The sequence below is a fragment of the Nymphalis io genome, chromosome 9 (genome assembly GCF_905147045.1).
Source record: "Nymphalis io chromosome 9, ilAglIoxx1.1, whole genome shotgun sequence".
Classification (NCBI taxonomy): Eukaryota; Metazoa; Arthropoda; class Insecta; order Lepidoptera; family Nymphalidae; genus Nymphalis; species Nymphalis io.
In genome coordinates, this window is record NC_065896.1 from 402,639 (window position 1) to 426,582 (window position 23,944).

Below are 23,944 nucleotides of genomic sequence, written 5' to 3' on the forward strand. Positions count from 1 at the left end.
GGTTGGCCGTTCTATCCTTCTTTAAACGAGGAGAAGCGAGAACATTTTTTTAAATATACTAATCTCCACAGACTGTCAGTGTCTTTGGTGTATTATTGATTTAATGTTTTTTTTTCAGGCAACATCAATGTACAATTTTATTCTTCTAGTGTTATTATTAATTTTATAAATGTAAAAATTAGTTTGTTTGTTATGCTTTCACGTCTTAACTACTGAACCGATCATCGTGGAATTTTGCTCACAAGTCAGAGCTACAGAGAATGAGATAGGGATAGACCGAATAGCCAGCTAGCTTCTCTCACGCGGGCGGAAACTAGTTACCTCTTATTTGGCTTCTTTATTGACCCAGGTGCTATACGGTTGGACATTAATATATTTTTTTTATACACTAAATCAATTCGTATTAATTAATTACAAGTGCTGGTGTCACTTTAAGAAATGTGTTGCATGCAAGTGTATGCAAGTATTGTCTCTATGGGCGATTGATCTACGGCAAAGGTGTTGTAATCTTATTTGACAATTGTTTGTGATTTGCTTGTCAACAAACGAACTGAATAATTGTTTGAAAAGTCGCGAGTGATTGTTAGATAATTTAAATTACAAAGTTTTATAACTACGCTAGATTTCACCCGTTTTTTTCAGTTGTTAGGTGCTAAAAATACTATAATAACCTATGTCTTGCCTTGGTGTTCAATCTTGCCTCATACCATTTCATCAATTTCCGTTCAGTGGTTTAGCCATGAAAGCGTTACAGACACAGCTTTATTAGAGGTTTATATTAATGTTATATACGATGAAAATAATTGAATATAATCTGTAGTTTAAAGTTCAAGGCTTCACTGGCGAGATGAGATCGTGTCGATACTAAACAATGAGCTGTTTTATTTGTATGTTATTTTATTCATCGCCGTGTTACGACTGATGCCTTATACTATACGCGGGAATCTTGATATATTCAAAATACTATTATATACACTAATTTTTTAACTCTTTTATTCTTATATGCTTCTGAATGTTTAAAGTTTTTCTACTTATAGTAATAGATATAAAAAGCGTCTTAGTTTTGTGATAATAACGTATGTTCATATTGTTGTTATTATATTTATTATTATTCATTGATAACCTTAAAATTGTTCAAGTATAAAATTAAAGAATAGATGCCTGCAAAAATGTCTATAAATTTTATTAGTTTTTGGGAAAAGATGTAACAAACAAACAGCGCTTGATAGATGACCTCCTAGAACGTACTAATGTACCCGTGAGAATATGACATAACGGCGCAGGAATATTACAGGGCCTCTTAGCAAAAACGTTATTACAAAAACATATTATTGTGTTGTTAGCTAGCGGACGATTATTGTGAAAATATTGTGTCGTGTAATGTCTAATAACGAGTATTTTATAAGGTTACAAATATGTTATTATAAATAATGTGGCCAGTTATAAAATGCGTTATAGAAGGAGTCGTAATATAGCGTGTAAAGAGTAGATTGCGTTAAAGGAGAATGACCAAAAGTGGTCGCGGCATAAAGACTAGCTATTTAGTCATATTTTTCATAGTCATAACTTTTTACTGACAGCTTATTTTTTCTAAAATTTACTCTCTGTTTATGAACTATAAGTCAAGTTAGTGGTGGACTTTGGTCATTCTCCTTTGTTCTCTGAAATATTACCAAAATAACAGTTAAAATAAGGGCGCTGACCTGACGTTTCAACCTTTAAATAACCTATTAAAATTGTCTAGTAATGGTTAAGTCTAAGTCCCTAAGATTATTTTAGTGCGATTTTGAAAGTTAGATAAATTTGGTTTGTCATTTTTATAAAAAATATATAGTTGATTATAATAATCTAATTATTTCTTTATTGTCAGTAATTATTTTTATTTCAATATATTTTAATTAATATTTCAGTTTGACCTCAGTTTCTTTTTTTATTATTGATTTGGTAGGCGGACGTGCAAATGGGTCACCTGATTGTAGGTGGTCACCAACGCCCATAGACATTTGGCATAGCATGGCATTCGCCCATAGGCATCGTAAGAAATGTTAACCACCGCTTACATCGCCAATGCGCCACTAACCTAGGGAACCAAGATGTTATGTTTCTTGTGCCTGTCTTGTGCTTGCTCACTCACCCTTCAAACCGGAACGCAACAATACCAAGTACTACTGTTTTGCGGTAGAATGTCTGATGAGTGGGTGGTACCTACCCAAACGAACTTGCACAAAGCCTTACCACCAGTGAATCACTAGTCACGATGTTTACCTTTAATGTTCAGCAAGACGGGAATCATTAAACTCAGCGGCACTTGCTCGGATTTCAATCTAAGATTTATTCTATTATATACAATAAACTGTTATGTATGTATTAGTGATGAGGCCATCTCAATTTCTGTGCCATAATTTATCATATACTAAAGATTAAATATGTCAACAAATTTATAACATATTTAACGTAAAAAAATATTAAGATGTTTAGGTTCTACGCAATAACATACATACATGGTAAGCCTCTCTTGGGCTGCATGGTCGCGCATGCGCATTAGTATGTCAGGTTAATTGGACGTTTAATGCGAAAATGTTATGTCTTGCGCAATACCTACTAAGGAAGATTTATGTGAAAATTGCACGTCACGAACACTAACACATTTAATTATATTTATTTATTTAAATTACAACTTAGCTTATTTCTGATATAAAATATTAAGGGTATAATGAATAATGCAGTAAACACGTAACTAAATAATTTGTAGTATGTAATAATGCTTAGCAACCCAAGTTCGATTCATATTACCCTCCGTACTAGATTAACTGTTTGACGGTAGAAGCAAAATTCAAAAGTATATGCAAAAGTTACATACTGCTTCTATAATATTATTTTTTATAACAAATTTTATAGTGTAAATTTGCTTCTCATGTTTATGTAGTACGTATATTATATTTCGTAAACGCACTTAGTATTTTTTGTGTTTGTATAAATTAACGATAGTTTTAGAAAGTCTAAAAGACAATATGTAAAGGGTACAAATCAAAAGTATGTTACGGCGGCATTTATGTTTGATGATTATATCGGGTTAGTGTTTATCTATTGATTTACTCTAAAAGATGGCTGTGGTTAATAACTCGCATCAAAGTACTCAATACAATCAATATTTTTATGCACGAAAGTTACGGGTAACTGTCGATATTTTTTTCATTCTAGAGTTTAAAAACTAAATCCCAATGCGTTTAACTATCAAAGAAATTCAAGCAAACCAGCGAGCAAGAGATAGTAATCTTCTTATTTATCGCTTAGCACATTACAAAAATATTTACGAGATTAGAAAACTTATGAGCTACGTTTACTTATTTATCTTGTTTTCAGGATGAAATGCAAGCGTGGACTCCGGTGCTAGCTAACATCGCGCTGCTCATCATAGCCTCAGTCCACTGTCTGGTCTGCATCGTCTCTATCTACCATCTCTCTAAGAGAATTTGTCCTTGCTTCCGTCCGAAGCAGGCCTTCGACCACAACCAGTTCGACCCGGCCTTCAAGCCGGTACAGCCCTGTGTCTTCCATGTGGACGAGATCAAAAAGGCCCAAGAAGCGGAGAAGATAAGAGGACATGAACTCTGTAAGGAGTTGGAGGCGAAGTTGCAAGGAGAGACGCTTAAAAAGAAAAAGGTGACACTTGAAACTTAAGAAATAAATCTTCAATGACCAAATTCGTATTAATGATAGTCATTGAAATTATTTTTATTTGTGATAATTTACTTGATATGAAATATATCTGAACATTTCTAGAACGTTACAAATCATGTCGTAGCAATTCTATAGGAAACATTGGATATTTGCAAGTTATGTAGTCGAAATCACAAAAAGCAGCTGTGTGTATCAGCGGGAAATGCTTTAAAATAATCGATTCCTCGTCTATGTACTAAGAGCAGAACAAGATATAATTGAAAATAAATGCTGATGTTATTTAATGAAAAAATTTCGACTCGCTCGCCTTGGTTTGATTTCATAGCATGTATGGATGTATATACTTGGAAAACAAATAAAAGATTGACAGAATTTTTGAATTATAATTTCAAAAATATTTATTAATATATTCGTACATTTGTAAAAAAGAAATCTGAATAATTCCAATATAAGAAGTAAACTATTATTAAAAATATATATATTTCTTATTACTTTTAATACATTAAATATACATTGTTTGTTACGTAGCTTTTCAAAGCATATCCTCGTTTATATGTATGTAGCTGTACTAATAGTATTAAATCGAATTGCAATTAGCATTTTAAACAAAACTCAATTCATTTCTTAGGAGGAACCAGAATTTGGAAGTGCTAACAGTAAGGAGAAACTGGTGACAAAGTGGCTCGGCCGTCACCACACAGTGACCACTGCCGTCCGTCCTCCCAGGAGCAAAGGCGTTAGGAAACCAAGGAAACCTCCACCAGGCGCGATGATGCTCGTCCCTGCACATCCAGCGAGCACGGTAAGATTTTTAAGACTATAATTGATAGTGCTATTTAGTTGCATTTTTTTTTGGGTAATTTAAACGGTACACGACCAAATGTGCTGACCTAAGGTGCCTTAAGTTTTACTAGATCGCTCGGGACTACACCAATATAAAGTGTATTCTCAATGATCAACCACCAGTGAAACTTATGTAATATTTCGTAAGAGAGCCGAGATGGCTCGGTGGCTAGAATACGTGAATCTAATCCGAAATTTGACCACTTGAGTTTTGGTTCGGATGAAATTCTGCTACATGTGTATCCACAATTGTAGCAGCGCAGCGGGATAAGCTTTAAACCTCCTTCTCAGAGTAGAGAAGGCCTTTCCCTGGCAATGGGACGTTTAAAGGCCTCTACTTTACTTGTACCTCTCTGAAAATAAGAATAATTTAACCGTCAAAAAATACATACAATAAAGAAAATATATTCAATAAAACTTTATATTTCGTAAAAAAAAAAACCGAATTGAAAACATTTAAATGTTTTACAATCGTCGACGCGGAATAGCAAGTTGACTTGCATTTTTTAATTTATTTTTAATTTTATCATATATATATATATGGTAGAATTATTAAATAACAACATAAAAATCAAATCAAAATCAATCAATATCAGTTGCCTATGAATTACAAAAGAGGTTACCGTTTATGAAATATATTTTGAATTCATAGGCACTTCGTAGTTAGTAGGTACTAATGTGCTCCGTAGATGTTCTTACATTACTATTCTTTGGTTGCCTAAGTACTTTTTCGCCTAGGCAGTGGTCAGTCACACTGGTCGCACGGACGAGAGGGTCAGTGGGTCGAATGTACCAACGCTACTCACGAACACTCTCCTAACACGCTTTATTTAAACGTTAATACATTGTATTTAACACCAAACACGTTTTAAGATTTCGTTTGCAATCCTTCATTGTTTATTTATAATATTGTATTTAGACAACCTTCATCGAACCAATTATAATGATCATGATTACTATTCTTTTAGAGAAGTTAATGTGTCTTCTTTAACCCAGGTGCACATATGTACATTGTATGGTCACGGTGATATTTGCTTTTAGCGTGGTTAGACTGACAAAGTATGTAGTTAGTATTCGTTGATTTTCGCAAAAAATAATAATTTCATTGTATTTAATTAACATACCTTTCGGAAAAGATTGGCTATTGAAATTCTTGCCATTTATTCTCGATAGAATCAATACTACGAACCGTTGTTTATTATGAATTTAATTTAATCATGTAGAATTATTTTTAAAAAGCGCTTGTAAGTGTGTAACTGAATTGAAAAAATAATATTTTGATTTGACTCATTGATGATAGATTACAAAAATATATAAAAAATTAAGTGTTTCTTTTACAATTGCAACCTATAATATTTGTGATTATAGATTAAAAAATCTATAATTTTCGTTGTTTTTCTAATTACTTGTTAATACCATTCTAAGAAAACCTCGCACTGGTGTTTACTTATGATACGATACATAATTCGAGTCCAACTTGACTTTGCTCGTTATGGCATTAAAAAGGAATGTCATTTTTTCTAAGACATTTATAAAATTAAGGCTAAGCCTAATATTGTTACTATTTAATAAGGAACTTAGCGTCGACAGTTTTGGTGCCACGTGTAGCATAAATCCTAATAAATCTCTTTTTAAAAACTTGGAAACTATGTTAAAATTTGTCAATTGATATTTCATATAGACAAGCCTTCTAAATAAAAAAAAAACTTTTTATAATGATAGTTTAAATAAAACGTTTAAATGAAAATTATACTATTTAATGTAAGTGATTTAAGTTAGATTTACTAATCTGACGTAATTCTGGACGATCATATTGAGATCATTCAGATTAAATATAAATTAGTTAATCTGACTGTAATCACAATTTCACAGACTGAAAGTAAATTGGGAAGTAAACTAATATCTCGAATATACAAATATATAAAAGTAAATATTTTTGTGAATAAAAATATTTTCGACAAACGTTTAGGTATAAGAATTGTGACATTAAAGTTAAACTTAACTAAAGTTTTATAACATTCGTCATAAAGTACAAACGCAAATCTTAGCATCGTAAATAATATGTACATATATTACCAAGGTATTTATATAATGTCGAGACAAAGAGACAAGTCGCCTCCCGACGCGGTTGATTCCGCATGCCGCGCGCTTCCTGAACCTAATGCTAAACACTTGCTTACAAACTCTGTTTGGCTTACTCTACAATTTAATACAAATCTAGACCAACTCTGTTATTTATTGTAGTAAACATTTATTTGTATGCTACTGACCTGTAAGCAGGTGGAGGTTTCCTTGGTTTGTATCTAATATTTAAAAGTCGAACAACAAGAGAGATCGATTGTTGATGAAATCTATTTGCAGATATAGTTAATGAATATTATTACAGCATTGTCGAATAACCTAATTAATATTTCAGTTCACTTGTGAAAGTGTTAATTATTCTAAGGATTATTTTAATATCATGCAGATGACGATGAAGGCTAACTTGAACAAATACTGATCGACTTGCCTGATAATGGATTCCGAAGTTTTACTTATTATAATATAGAAACTAATAAAGTTTGGCAAAATATATACATAGAACATCTCATTTATAATCAAAATACATAACTATGTGCAATTTCAAGGAAAAAATGGTATTTTTTATATCAGATTTTATCTTTAAATATATAATATATTTTTGGCAACACGCCATTAGCAAGTAGTCACTGGTTATCAAGCAGCGTCTGCACTATTACTAATTAATATTAATTAATTTAAATATCTTACTTTATGTCGTAACTTAAACTTTCATTTAGGTTTCATGAAAATGAAAGTAGACGGTGAATTTTACATTTAGAATATTTATAGTCACAGTTTGATGCGTGTGCGCATTCGCAGGCATATGCGCTGAATATTCCGTGGTCTTTGATCTCCTGAGCTACATTAAGCCGGATCTATACTATTTTACTAAACTTTTGATCTTGGCTTATTGGATAAAACTCGTAAATTAATATTCAAGAGTTGGGTTTATACCCAACCTTACGAGTTCAAACATAATCTGACTATTTACATTTAAAATTAGTATTTGAGATTCATATATACGTATTAAACTTGTGTAATTCTTCTCGATTGGGAAAGATACTTGTTCAGCCGTGGGACACTGTTACCATGCGTACTTCTTAATATTCTAAAGTAAGCTATGAGTGAAAATATATTTTATACACAAAGTAAAGTACAAAATAACACTGCTATGGAATTATTGGTGAGTGCATACTGAACTGTATTGCGCATTCAACGTCTACGTGACGGCGCTGCAGGTTGCAGCTCGCTTATAAATAAGATTGGTCAGACGGTTCTTCCAATTACTGAACGTATTTTGTACAAATACGAAAACGTTTCCGATGGGAAACGCCTCATCAATAAGTAATGAGTTACAAATATCGCGGAACCTGCGCATGCGCTGCATCGCACGATATGTTTTTTGCCGCGGCGCTGCCCGTTCCGCTCTCATAATCACTGCGTGAAGACTCGAGATTAACAATGCTTCAGAGATTATACTTGATGAACGACTGTCTGAGATGAATCAAAGCCAGAAACATTTTTGCATAGACAAAAATAATAATAATAAATAGGCTTGTCCGTTTATATGTCTATAATTTTAATCGAAGCTTTCATTTCTGTTATTATTACGGAGTTCGCAAGTGATTTATTTTTAATATTGAATGCACCGGAGAACTTTTTATTTCGAGAGATAAATAGTTGTTACACTATAAGCTGAACTCGGATGTAAGCTGTTTAATAAAATATATTATTATAAGTTTGACGAACAAACTGCTTGGTTTATATATTCTATGTAATCTTACAAAGAATATTTACAAAGAAAGCCTAACATGAGCTACCTTTTAATTACGATCGGTTCCGTGGTTTTTTCGAAAAGAGGTAACATACAAACACACTGAGTCATTGTAGCATTCATTACATTACTATAGATTTTATGAAATTCAACTCAATTCGTAAATTTATAATAAATCTTCTAATAAAATAGAAATTACAATTTCAAAAACAACTTAAATTAATATTTTTTAAACAGTTCGCTGCGCACACGCACTATGAGATAATTATGGTGAGATAAATGAATATAACAACCTACTCAGTAATAGTTCTTAACATTAGTGATATAAGTGTTATTTTTCTTTAATAAATAATAGTAATAGAAGGAAGTGTTGGTAACTAGAGCGAGATGAAAACTAAGATCTCTGTCTTTCATCTTTTAACGTGTTTTCATAAATTAAATACAATGTTTCTTTTTATAACATTTTTAATATATAATAGAAAGCTAGTAAATTGTACACACAAAATAAAAAATTGTTTTGTAATTTGCACGTAGATTGGCTAGCTACAATACATAAGGCCGAAGAAGCGAAATTCTTGGGTTCGAATCCCGGTTGTGCCAGGAAAAGTTATGAACTGTTGTTTGTGTAAGGGTATAGAGAGTGCAGGTTTGTTTGCACTCATCTTTGTGATTATTATTTTTTAATTTAAAATAATAAGACGAACTAGCAAACGGGCAATCTTACTGTGCCACTTTAAGAAATATTAGCCACATTAGTACATTGCCACACGCCTTCAACATGATAAGATGTTATGGGTCTGTACTGGCTCACTCTCTCTTGAAACCGGAACACAACTATAAAACAATACTAAGTATTTTGCTATTTTAGGGTAGAATATGTGACGTGTGGTTTGATGACTCAGATGAGATTGCACTAAGTGTGATTGGCTAGTCTCCCGTAAGAACAGCGGCCGCGCCGTGATGGAAATCAGTTAGGGCGTCTATCCTGAGTGATTATATCATCAGTAATTGGCCAGACAAAATTAAAAATCAACTTTCAAGCATAATCTAACAGTAACAGCCTGTGAATGTCTCACTGCTGGGCTAAGGTCCTTTTCGAGGAGAAGGTTTGGACCTTATTCCACCACGTCGCTCCAATGCGGGTTGGTAATTTAAAGTATTATAAAAATATTACTTTCTGAACGAATAAAATATTGCATTAAATCTTAAATACAAACGATAAAACTTATTCAGTGTGAACATCCAAGTGATGACTTACGAGCACCGTCCGAGTGTATGATGATGTACGAGTTTAATCGAAAATAAAATATATAATATAAAATACGAATGAAGACTGAAGGTACGAAATAAATCTATCCCACACGTGTACGAGTGGCCGTTTCATCACAGGGTTGTCATCCTTCTGGATTTACTTGAAACGGTTCAACATATTAAAAAAAATGAATAAATAAATAATAAATTTAGTACATACAAATAAATGTATAATAATAAAGAAATAAATCCCTTTGACCGAATTTTGGTTACAGCGGACATTAGCCAGCAATGCAGAAGATGCGCGTATGCACTATGCATAAGTGTGCTCACTCGTGTACTAGATACATTACTGATATTATCAATCCACAAACACAAACTGTCAATCTCTTATTTCTTTTTACGTTAGAAACAAAATAATTAAAACATACTGATAACAGGCAGCCCCAGCCCCAGCCGCACGGAGCGGGCCTTTTGATGTGTGGCTGTAATTGCACTTTCCCATCGGAAGCGTTGCTATTACATCATCGCTATGCTTTAGGGTTGCCATCGAATAAATATTTCACATATACTTAGTTTTAACTTTGATAATTAATATATTTAAAACGTTTCCTTAAAAATACTAAGAAATAATAAATGATTAATAAGCGTGGAGATGGTATCTGTTGATTTTGATTGTTGAGGTAGTATATTTATATTATTGTATTTGATAGGAACCTATTTAATGTTATTTAATTGATGGAAGAGAGTAAATACTAAGTTGTTCACCGATTGTTTTTGAAATAATCTATATAAACGTAATTTCGAGGCTACTAGAACAGTCATTTTTATTTTTTTATACTTGCAGGAAGGCAGACGGTCAAATATCAATAATTTTTTTCACAGCCCTGTAGATAGACAGCCTTTCCAAGCGCAACTTAAAAGGCATAAGCGAATCATAAAGCATATAAAATCGCAATTTATATTCGTATGTTTGTCGGGGGTTTATAGCGGCAATTGCATCCCCAATTACACGATTATCGAACGGTTACAATTTGTTTGTTAGCGACTGTTTACCGTATTGTTGACAGCGGTGTTGCTTGTATTCTCTTACGGAATTCTACAACTACGAAAACAATAACTACAATATATAGTTTTGATGTTCATTTACATAAATTGGAAATGAGCTCCAAACACTCTTAGCCCGGCCGTGGGACATTACGGGATATTACTATTTACATAAATAATAGATAGAATTTTGAAATATTATGTTATATAAACGTTAAATATATAAATAAGTATATATAATGTATTCTATGTAACGTAACATTTTTAATTCAGCGAAAGTTTATGGTAATTTTTCTCTAAAAGTTATATGAACAATAAAATAGAATAAAAAATTAAAACGTTTATGACATCAATAATTAACGCAAGCCTTTTGTGAAAGCGTTTGAATACGCGTAGAAACATACAACACAACACTGTTACAATTACTTTTTGATAAACTTAAAATGAAATATAAATATTTCTTAATATATTTGTTTTAAGATCTGGTCGTGATCACAATGGACGCTACTCTGACGAAACGATCTACCGGACGGATAATAAAATTTATAATATATATAAACCCGAATATAATATACAAAAAGCATCGCGAAACTTTGAACTGTAAGTATAAATAAACGTGGGATAATTAGACTGCATGTTGTAACCATAAAATGTTGCGCACAAAGTCGCGGGCGCATGGAAGTTATTATCCATAGTTCGCTGCGTCCATCCTCACGATCACGTGAAGTTACGCAAGCGGTCACGCGTGACCGGCCTAATTGTTTAATTGCTTCGGTTTTACTAATAAAGGGCAAGTCGATACGTTTCGTCACAAAACCGCGGCGTGGACGTGCTGCGGATTTGATTCTATCATTAACTTGCGTCCATTAAAACTTTACGTTCAATTGTTAGCTTTTTCGTAAAAATTATTTCATTTCTCGAAGGGTCATCATGTGGTATTGAAGTACATAAGTATTACCTAACGCATATATGATTCAAATATATAATAAATTGATTAAAATCTACAATGAAATATAATTTTAACGAATGCAATAAATATCGTTATTAGTAGCTGTTGAACTCATGAAGATTATATATCTTCTTGAACTTGTTGATGGTGCTCTAGAGTTCCCACTTCGTTCTAAGTTCGACGCTTATATACTTTTTACATAATTAGGTTTGTTTTATTTTCCTAATATTCGGTATCTGGTCCATCACAGAATTAGTTCCGTTTCGTTTCGTAACGATTAATTAACACTAGATTCGACAGCTTCCAATTTAACAACCTCGTTTTGTAATACAGTCGACAGTTGTAGTTCGCATAAGCTTTTCCTTAAATGTTTTATATTTTATTGCATTCGGTTATTGTTACATAAAACAAACTTCAAATTTGTGTTTTTGGCATATCTCAATAACATCATTACACAATTCAGTTTAAAAGTATATTATTTTCCTGATGTTGGCACAACACACTTGGAAAATATACTATTTTAGTGAAAATTTTAAAACACCAATCAATACGCTTACAATACCGGCTAGCTGACGGCTCCAACTACAAAATACACTTTCAAAATCTTGTCGAATGTATCCGAACATTGAACTACGGTGTTAGTTGTTACATAACAACCTGTCTCATACGCACAGAAATTCGCCCCAAGCGCTGCAACTTCCATACCACTTTCCCCTTAAACTACTCGTCCATCAATTGCAGTGCTATTCAGCGCCATAACTCTGTCACATAACTGTCATCCTTGACTTTTATTATGTTTCTTCAATATATCCAAAAATGTGCATAAAGTATTAAACAGGTTCTTCTTTTATATAAATATGACTTGTATGAAATGAGCTTAGTCTAGCACTTAGATATAATGTTACTAGCATGTTGTAATAATAATTATATTTTCTCAATCTATTTATTGACCAATCTCAAAGCAAAAAATTTGCGCAGAAGACATAGCGTATGTGTGTGTGCACACATAGATGCACGATTTAATTATTTTGTAATATTTGATAGCTACTGTCCGCTATATTGTATCATGACATAGACTGTGAATATAGACTATTCCATTTTAATAATTTCATGTTAATTTCCTTAAAATAATATAGTATATATGTACTAGTAGCTATCTCTTAAAGTATTGTCTATGGTGTATATTTGATTACGATAGTATTATTGCTAGGTATAACATTAATAAGCGAAAGATATCGCATCATTGCGTTGTGTATTCAGTGTGAGATCGGCCCCACGCTGGTTATGGTGAAGACCGGAGGCCGGCGTAGAAATCAGGCTGGTACATTCCTTTTTTCCCCGATTTTCTTTTTTTTTCCAATCGAGCTTTCTAGTGCTCATTAGTGGAATTACTTCGGTGACTTAAGTGGATTTAGTTTGTCACACCTATCTCATAGGAGAGTATGAAAAGTACTTACTGCACTTTCTATATCTTGTATGAATACTTTTGTTTATACAAAATACCTCACTATCAAAACCATCTTCGTCTTTAATCGGTGGTAAAGATTTTTGCACGCCTGTTTTGCTACCTACTGAGACGGGGTCATTCATCACATATTATACCGCCAAACAGCAATAATTTGTATTGTTGCGTTCCGATTTGTTAAGTAAGCCATTGAAACTACAGGTACAAGGAAGATAACATCTTAGTTTCTAGGTTCAAAGGCATCCCTTACAATGCCAATGCTTGGTGCAAGGATTATATTTCTTTTAATGGCAATGTCTACGACCACGGTGTCCATTTTTAGGTTCACAGGTCCAAATGCCAGTATGTCTGCCAAATACAATAAAAAAATATTTGAAGTATATTGCAGGTATACCTTGAGATATTCTCGTACTTTAATCTCCTCAGGAGCTTTACGTAGAAGTGGAAAATGTTATTGGTTACTGCTTCATCTGTACATTTATATAATAAATATTTGACATGATCTTTGCCTTTAATTTAGGATATCAACAACGAAAGAATTTTCCTTCGTTGGTGATCGTGAGTAAACCTGCATACAAATGAAATTTTGCCATAATTTGTTTATCGACGAACTTGCAATGACGTGCCATGTCTGGTGAGGTAGTCCTAGCCCAGTAGTGGGACATTTACAGGCTGACATTATTTCATTAAAAGCTATAAATGTGACACCTAACAATAACCATTAAAAGGTTAATTTTAAGGCGTCGGGTTGGATATGAAATATCTTGCACCTGTCGGGGCTTACAGCGAAGAAACAAATGGCAATCAGTAAAGTGAGCTGAGCGATAAACAATAGCGGGTCGACGACCGCCGCCGACGGCGAGAAAGCCTACCCGATAGAGTGACCATGCGTTTTAATTAACTAACAATTACATACATTTTTAGGTTTTTTTTTAGCTAAGACAAGATATAACGCTATGTGGCCTTAAGACAAATATTATAATTATATTATAGATTTTACATACAAATTCATCGAAACATTCTTTGGGACTATTATTTAAAGATAACTTTTTTATTATAATTATTATTTATTTGTTATCTTAAATTATAATAATTAAATTACATTTTCAGTTGTAAAATTTAGGTATTACAAAGCAAAATCTAAGTTATTTTTTCGCATGTATATTTTCTCTCTAGCTTATAGTGGTGAGTTTGTTAAAACTATATCTGCATAGTCAGTTGAGACTAGTTGCTGACCGGCCAACTTGATGGCGCAACCAAATAATTACCCTAAGAACACAGTGGAGATTTCAGTTTATTCAAAACATTATACAAATTAAATTATTTTACGCGTCAATAGCGCAAGGGTTTAGTCGCAGGTCCTGACCCGATGACCTGGGCTATCGAGGACCTCCTAACACGCACTTGATGGGAGGAAGTAAATAAAAATATTAGTAATTTCTCTAATACAAGCATTACCATTCATATTAAAAAATAAATCCCGTATCTTCATGTTCAATGGTGATAACAATCATCAAATGTTTTTTTTCTGTCCATTCACAGATAATAAAAAGTTCGACAATAAAGAGCTGCGTATTTGCTGCCTTGCGCTAGTAACGTTTAAACTTCGTAAGAACGATAAACGTGAATGATTCTCTCTTGCGAGTGAATTAATCGGCAATGGGCGCTTAGTTTATGATAAATTATTTTTATCTGTATAGCTTACATATAACCATAAACTTAATACGATATTTTTTATGTACATATATAAATACAGATCTATAAAAATGTTATGAATGCGAAAGAAACTTTCTGCTTGTGTGGCACCGCATCGAGACTAAGCCAATCTGATCCTAATGACATTTGACATTGGGGTAGCCTAAGACATAAATTACCGTGTTAAAGGAAAATTAGCTAGTCATAATTATTATTTTAAGATAGCTAAAATTTAAATCTAACTTAAAGAATTGAATTGAAGTCGAGATGGCCCAGTGGTAAGAACGCGTGAATCTTAACCGATGAACGTGGGTTCAAACCCGGGCAAGCACCTCTGAATTTTCATGTGCTTAATTTCTGTTTATAATTCATCTCGTGCTTTTCGGTGAAGGAAAACATCGTGAGGAAACCTGCATGTGTCTAATTTCATCAAAATTCTGCCACATGTGTATTCCACCAACCCGCATTGGAGCAGCGTGGTGGAATAAGCTCCAAACCTTCTCCTCAAATAGGGAGAGGAGGCCTTAGCCCAGCAGTGGGACATTTACAGGCTGTTACTTTTTACTTTTAAAGAATTGATGTCTAAAGTAAAGCCTCTAAATATCCCGCTTTTGGGCTAAGATCTCATCTTCTTTTTGAATAGAAGGTACTTACTCCATAGCGCTGCTCCATTGTGGGTTGGCTTGACGCATTTTCAACCGCTACAGATAGGTGGTTCCCACACGATGTTTTCGTTAACCGCCGAACACGAGATGAATTATAAAGATAAATTAAATACATAAACGTCTAGTGGTGCTTGCCCGGGTTTGATATCAGAATTGTCGGTTAAGATTGTCGTCTTCTAACCACTGGGAACTTTGGCGTTTAATGGTCCGTATATTTTCTAATAGGAACCTGGTCACAAGTCGTAAAATATCTTTTAAGATATTGAGAAGGACAGGTGATACTATGGCGACAGCCACGGGTTAGAGTTAGTAAAATTAGATAAAATAAATATTTTAAGATATAATAGTTCTGCATTGATTTATATAAAAAGAATAAATAAATAAATTATTTATTTTATTTAAATACATTTTGTCATCATGGGATTAATGCTTATAAAAAAAGGTTCCAAAAAATATATATTTATCTTTGTTGCAATAAAACAACTTACAAGCTAGCACTTGTGATATACATGTCTATATTTTTAATATGTTTATTTTTATATACATACTTATAAATACATAAATAATTGAAAATTTAATAATAAAAAACAATCAATACTCAATAGACAGTGTTTCCCCAGTGGTGCACACTGGAGAAATTGTTACACGACGACGACGGGATCCCCGCGGTACGATGGCACGCGGTAAACGGTTAGCACACCACACTAGTCGTTCAGCTTTCTGTTTCGTTGGAGAGTGGCCGAATACGTACCGGGTAATTTATGCCGACACTGGTTTTCATAACACATCTAAAAAAATGGTAATCAACTTATTAAGAGGAAGTGTTTTTTTCATTTACATAAGTGACTGACTCGTTGGTCTAGTTGATAACTTATGAGGCTGTATGATTTTTATCCTGGGATCAAACTTCGGGTTTGGGCAGTAAAAGTTGCTGGATTTTTCTTTCGAGAAATTTCCAAAGATCCTGGCAGTTGGCGCACGGCCAACGGCCTTTACGTGCTTGCCTTGGAAATTACGTAAAATAAGTTGACCTTGCGCCTTAGTAGGCCTGCGCAATTTTTAGCGTCACGGTAGCATGCGCAAGCGATCCCGTGTCGCTCCTTGTTAAGACGGAAAGGGTAGGTTTTTAGTGGGTATTTCGATGTTCGGGGCGAAATCGGCGCCTTGGACACCGGCGAGTCCCATATACTCCTCCACTTTTCCTATGGGGGAAACGCGTAATGCGTTTTTCCAGCGTTTCAAAAAAAAACGTCCTGCGCAGTTGGCTAGTCTTTCATGAGAGTAGACGCCATTATGATGATCGAAAGAAAAGGGGAAACTAAATGATAGTCCTATCTAATGCAAGACCCATCAGATCGTAATACATAACATTAGATGTATTACATAACATATTATTAACATTCTTCCCGACTGTACTGGACGTCGTCGCGTTACCACCTGATAGTAAGTGGTAGTAGAGCCCAAAGGCTCTACTACCACTTACTATCAGGTGGAGTAGTCATTTGCCTTCCCGGTTAATATAAAAAAAAAACTAAATTATTGATAAATATTACTCAAAAATATCTTTCACTTTATTTATTTATTGATATAAGAAACACCATCGGCATAATTACAAAATTGACAACAAAAATTTGCAATAAAAGTAGGCTAGTACAGCGTGATAAACCATCATAGGCATTTACAACAAGACAACTGAATGACATTAAACATATAATAAACAATAAAAAATATTAAACGATAATAATCTAAATTGTTAATCTGTTAACAAGAACATGGACAGAGACTCTTTATGGCGGGAAATTAGTTCACTTTTAATTTTTCTTACGGGCATTCCGTGGTAAAATATATTATAACGATATTTTATGATTGCGAATAATAGAAGGCATCCTCCATGGGAACCTCATCTTATTTATGAGAGGAGATCACGTTCTCTCACTACATAAATTACGCTTACAAATTATTTAAAAGTTAAATTAGGATATAGCGAGAGTTCAAAGGTTATTGCTTCCAGCAATCTATTCCAGACTACTTTGATTGAGTATAATTTTTAAAAAAATTCAACTATAGTATTATATACCTTTATAATCTGTTTGTACATCAACGTATATGAACTCCAAGCTTTGTTTTTTATCTATATAATCTTGTACATAATGATAATGTTATATTCATTGTTACAGGTAAGTCGCAGCTTCGACTCGATACATTTGTTTGTATATAGGTAAGATTGAAATAAACTGATTAGAAGGTATTTTTATAGGCTTTACTTATTAAACGTTATTTAGCGGGTGATTAATTAAACAATGCTGTGTCTTCTTCTTTCGAATGTCAAATAAATAATGATAGAAAGGGAGAAATCAGTGTTCAACTTAACAGCCACTGAGCAACGTTTAAGTAATGCGGTAAGTTCGCAATAATATTATTATTTATACATGCTGTAGGATTGTTGGGTACTTGTCAAGTTAAATTATACATACATACAATATTTATTCTTAAATATCTTTATTAGTAATAATTTATGAGTAAAGCTATGCATAGACAATTTAAACGAGTAGTAAAAACAATTTTTTGAGTTATTAAACGTGGAGGATTCAATATAAATAAGATTGTGATCTCAATTTATAAAAAATATTAATATTATTGTTCAAAAGAGCGTGTTCGGTTAAAATTATCATTCTCCTATCCACTGAGCCGTTACAAAACTAAATACAATTTATCCACACCAGATAAGATTTATGTTTCAATGCAAGGAGAGAGGCTTTATGCGAGAAGAATACTGACAAGTGACGTATTACAAAAATATCTAATTACGTTAAAGCGAGAAAAAAAATAATTGAGCGATGATGTAATTAATTTGCGTATTTGTAAAATATAAGGAATGCAATTAAAATAATATCTTGTGGTTTGTGTCGCATGCACGCGAAGAGTACTGAGATATATTTTATATTATCTGTATAAAGAGCTCATAAATAATTCATGTAGACACGTAACAGATGATTACTAGAGAGGCTACAGACAAAACCACAGAATAATACAGTTCACTTATGTATGTTATAAGAATAATGTCCTCCGGACCGATTTCGGCAATGGCAGCCAACCGCAGGACATATAGTGCACAAGTGTGTGCGCAAACACAGGTGCACTCCCTATTCCCTAACTCTCATAATCCGATGGGCAATCCGACACGACCGGAAAGAGTTCAGGCGCAGGATCAACGGCTTTACGTGCTTTCCGAGGTACGGGAAGTTTAATTCAAACTATTATCATTATACACATTCTTTACAATTGTATATAAATATCATATAATGCATCATAAATGCACTAGGAGCTTAATTTCTAAGTACGAGTACCTAAAAAACTCAAACGTTCCACAACTGTCTGTATTATTTTATTTATTACGGTTTACTGGTCGCTGAATAGTGAAGAAAGAAAAATATAATGAACCAACAGACAGTTTAAATTTATATATATATTTATCTGTGACTGTGTGTACACATGTATGAGAATCCTTGAGAAGCTTCGTATCTGTCACACGAACACTGAACTCGATATACGATATTTCGCCAGTAATGTGCGCTTGCGCAAACCTTGTAATGAAAACCGCAGCGGAACGTTGCGTATTGACTATTGCGGCCCGGTATCAACTAAAACTTAACATTTTTATTCTATAATAGTCCTTATGATCATGTAATAAAACAGACAATCTAATACCTTTTAATGCTGCGAACATGCGTAAATGTAACAATGAAATATGACAAGGTGTAGTGAAAAATGCAAGTTGTAGCAACTTATTGTGTTTTGTTGAACGTAATTAGATTAATTATTCGATTGAATTCCGGTCGACTTTAACGTACTTACATTTATTTATTTATAGTTTCCGCCCGCGAGGCCGATTTTCATTTGACTCGTGCAAGAGATGAATAAACACAAATTAAACCCTTCTCCGGTTTGAGTCTTGAGGTTTACATTCACGTTTCTAACCACTTAGGCATTTCGGCTCTAACCGCATTCAAATAATGAAATCATTGTCTGTAACGAGTAATAAGAATTCGTAGTCAAATAATTTGATAGTCCTGTAATTTTACGTTTGTTTTGAATGTCAAAGTGAGTCGTGTTCAACGGTCGATGACTTCAGGCGCGGTCCACGACACGGAACGCCTTACGAAACTATAAATCGAACTCTTAATTCACATTATTAAACAAAAAAAAAACGATAAAAACGTAATATTTATAAATTAATAACTATATTTAATTATTATAATATTAATAATGTTATAGAAAACATACAAATTACAAGTATTTAGCCAAATAGCCTCTATTGCTCTCGAGATTGCCCGTCTAGGAAGTACTATAATCAGATGAGAAATGCGTGTCCTTTTTTCCAATTGATTAATTCAAGAGACTTGATCGGTGTTAGTGTTATATATCAGCAGAACAATTCTTTAAGAACAAAACCGAAATTCACTGGGAACACGTGAATCTTACAGGGATAAAACACAGGCAAGCTCCATGTTTATGAATTGTCACTATTCCTTACTTTGTAATAAAAAATGTTTAAAGTGTACAAGAAGTTCTTTTGCCTGTAGTTTATCTAAAATAAAGAAGATAAAACATGTTCTTCTACGATAGATTACCGTATGTTCAAATTACCTCATGTTTATAGTAAAAATAATAAGGATACATAGTTTTATGTGCCTCCGTACACTGAATGCATCCTGTCACTGCGCATAACCTGTGCACCTACGAGTTCATGTTTAAGTTTCGAAATGTTCGTTAAAACTGTTAAGATGTATTCTGAAGGGTTCAGATCTCCGTTAGGCGGGTGTACCGTTGCGACGTGTGAGTTTCCCATGTATAGAGATGTGACAAACTTCCACCGTAATACGAATGTAATTGTGTTTCCCGTCGGGTCGTCATTTGAAACGCCAGCAGTTTTAGCATAAATGTGACGAAAGTAACACATTTGCAAATAATTCTTGCTTATTTTGCTAAAGTTGGGAACTAACTCATAAGTACAGCTGTTACTTTATACGGGAACCACTGGAATTAAACTCGCTGGTACTTTAAAGTTTATACGATTATAGTAGCAATTGCTTCCTGACAACTGAAGCGGTTATTTGTTGATTCCCAAATTGTATTTTCTCATAAAACTTCCTCGGGAATGAGAGTGCAGCTCGAGTAATAATTAAATAATTATTAAGTTCGTCAAAGAACTATTTAAATTTTATGATTATTAAGTTTGACTAAGAATAGTACAATAGACTCAGTAAATAATCGCCAATTAATAAAGTTATTTTCTATGTGATAAAAACGGATATAAAATTCAAGTGAACTTTACACTCGGACACAAATCAAAATGTTTCGCGGTAATTTGACACGTAACCTTTGATGTTATTCGAGTTGAGAACGTTCTGGTGCGAACGTCGGCCATTACTGCGCTACGCTTGCGCAAGTGGATACGCACTCGATAGATCTATGTAAATTATCATCTCAGAAATATTAGTATCGATTATTACAAAATGTGTTAGCTATTTATACCTGAAAAGCAATCAGTATAAAATAATTACTCCATTTATTTAATGTAATCAAAATAATATATACTTACTTGGTGGTAGGGCTTTGTACAAGTCTGGGTACCACCCACTTATCAATCATTTACCGTTACAAATTCTAAGTCAAAAATCCTTATCTAATATAGAAGCGTTATACTTGCTTATTGTAAATCTACCACCGTCTCGGAAGTTTCAGACAGTCGTCCTACTATTTCAAATTAAAATATATATATACAATTAAAACTCATCTGTGTCTACTAGGAATGAGATCGTAAAAGAGTTACGATCGAATGTAAAAAGTTTTTATCTGTTAAAATTACTCTTATAATATTATAACATTGGGATAAAAATTAAATCAAGTCAACGGAGTTCTATATATACTGATTACAGTGTAAACGTAAAAATTAATTTAATGGAATTTGAGCGCTTGAAAAAACGTATTGAAATTTATTTTTGTATGTGATCTTTATTTCGCTTTGGTTAGTGTATATATTATTTGTGTTTTTTTTAAGAGAAATCTTGCATTGGTTTTAAGGAATTACAACCTGTGTTAGAACAATAGTCAAAGGGGTCAGGACTTGCGACTTAGCCCGTAAACCATTGCGTTAATGACGCTTATTAATTGTAACGATATACATATATCAATTGTTGCTAAATACCTCGAAACTTCACGCGTAGTACCTGTGTGTGGCCTTGGTACTATCGCTTAGAATTTTCAGAAAGAGTGAAATAACTTTTTCATTATAATATGCACTGATAATGTTTATTAGTTACTTATGAAATATTGTTTAATTACATTATGTAAGGTAAAAAAACGTTTTATTACAATAAAATACTTCAACGCTGCTTGGTGGATACACATGAGAGAATGTCATATGTTTCTTCATTGTGATTTTCTTCAGAGCACAAAATGCTATATAAATATGCTGCTGGAGTTTTGTGTAAGTCAGTCAGGGTAGAGACCACACATTCATGAGTAGAGCGAATAGCATTACTTAGTCGTGTCGTGTTTTTTTTTTATAGAATAGGAAGGCGGACGAGCATATAGGCCACCTGATGGTAAGTGGTCACCAACGCCCTTAGACATTTGCATTGTAAGAAATGTCAACCATCACTTACACAGCCAATGCGCCACCAACCTTGGGATCTAAGATTTTATGCCCCTTGTGCCTGTAATTACACTGGCTCACTCATCCTTCAAACCGGAACACAACAATATCAAGTACTGCTGTTTTGCGGTAGAATATCTGATGAGTGGGTGGTACCTACCCAGACGAGCTTGCACAAAGCCCTACCGATTATATTACCTGATTTAGACATAAATGCATTTCGTGCAGTTGTTACTGGTAGTTTATTTAAAAAAAAAAAAAATGCCTCGCAGCACGTTAAACCATCGACCCCGTAATCACAAATATACAAAATCTTTACGATTAACGATTGTGATCCGACGTGAAGTCCATTAGCCCACAAATGGTTTACTGAACTCGGACCGCAATCGTTATGTGTATAGACTAGTGATTTGTATGTGTGTCGTAATAACAAAATAACAACACAATTATATTCAAATATTATGCCATACGTTAAATTCGGCTATAAATACAAAATACACGCGTTAAAAAAATAGTAACAGCCTTTAATTGTCCTACAACTGGGGGCTCGAAAAGGAGCTCGTATTGGGGTTGGTGGATATATTTTTTCGACACATGCAGGTTTCCTCACGTAAACACTGCTGCACTATCTACGGCTTAAGCTGTAAGTGACTTGAAAAATGAGACTCTCGTCGTGAATTATTTGTTTAGTTCATTAGTCGTAGGTTGCAGTGACGTGTCAAATAAAACATTTAAAATTTCGTCTTCATTCATTTGACTAGTTTAGTGTCTCTCTAGTTATTTTGAGCACACGAGACATACATATGATAATATACATTTTTAGGGTAACAGTCACTGGAGGGGCTAATTTGTATTTGTTTTTTTTTTTTTAATTTACTAATACTACTCCATTACTACGACTACCTAGTACACTACTAGACAAGAAATTATAGCTAATGTATATTATGTCATTATTATCTCTATAAAGACTTGTGATCGCGCCAGTACTCCGTTCCAGCTAGGGCCGTCCCTTTCACCTGCTAGGGCCTACATTCTAGATTCTAGACCAAGACCAGCGGCTGCGCCGGAAAGCGGCTGGCTATTAACAAATATCCTGTCATGATGTGTTTAATGTTGTCGCTTTGTTACATCATAATGTATAAAAATAAAATCTTGTGTGTAATTAAGAAAAGGTCATCTTTATCTATTGCCACATAGGCCTCGTGGCTAACATATAAGGTAAACCTCAACATCATAGGTTTGGTCCCACTCGACCAATTAAAGTAGTTGTTTTTTTTGTCAAGAAATTCTCACGTCAGTAGCGAGTTAAGTTGAAGTAAGTTATACTCATGTGCTTTGAACAGCACATAAAGTGCACAAGGGCTGATCTCTTTCCAAGTGCTTTGCCGTCAATCGAACTACGAGGGTGAACAAATAAAGATTTCACTTGTATCGGTACTTTTGCACTTTAATATATCCGTGCCTTGGAAAATGGTCGGCTGTGGCTGAAATCGATTTGGAAGACATCGTCAACGTATACTTTAATATATATTTAGTTGGCGCTCGATAATTAATACATTTATATATCCGATCATTGTCCGATTAACATTGATATTCGTTTAACAGTTTAACCGGTAACTCGATTCAGTGCGAGGCAGGGAAATCTTTGAGATAATGACGATTTCTATCCGTATCCATCTTCGGCCTGAGTAATAAGTTATTCGGGTCACACACACACACACACAATCTCGTAACCAACGCTGATATTTAATGACAGTTTAATTTTGCTACCATTTATATGTAGGTGTTATTTATTGCTTTGGTGTTAAATCGAGAAATTGCAAATGTACCCACCAACATAGCCAATGTTATGTTG

The 23,944-nt window shown here is 33.7% G+C and overlaps 1 protein-coding gene across 2 annotated transcripts in view; it reads left to right on the top strand.

Moving 5' to 3' along the window:
- The window catches only part of LOC126770948 (uncharacterized), a 55,591-nt gene that overhangs the window by 8,582 nt on the left and 23,065 nt on the right, over positions 1-23,944 (top strand). For both annotated transcript variants that reach the window (XM_050490574.1, XM_050490575.1), the window contains exons 3-4: positions 3,364-3,663; positions 4,310-4,483. In XM_050490574.1, the coding sequence (XP_050346531.1) occupies positions 3,364-3,663; positions 4,310-4,483 (474 nt within the window). The remainder of the gene's footprint in view (positions 1-3,363; positions 3,664-4,309; positions 4,484-23,944) is intronic.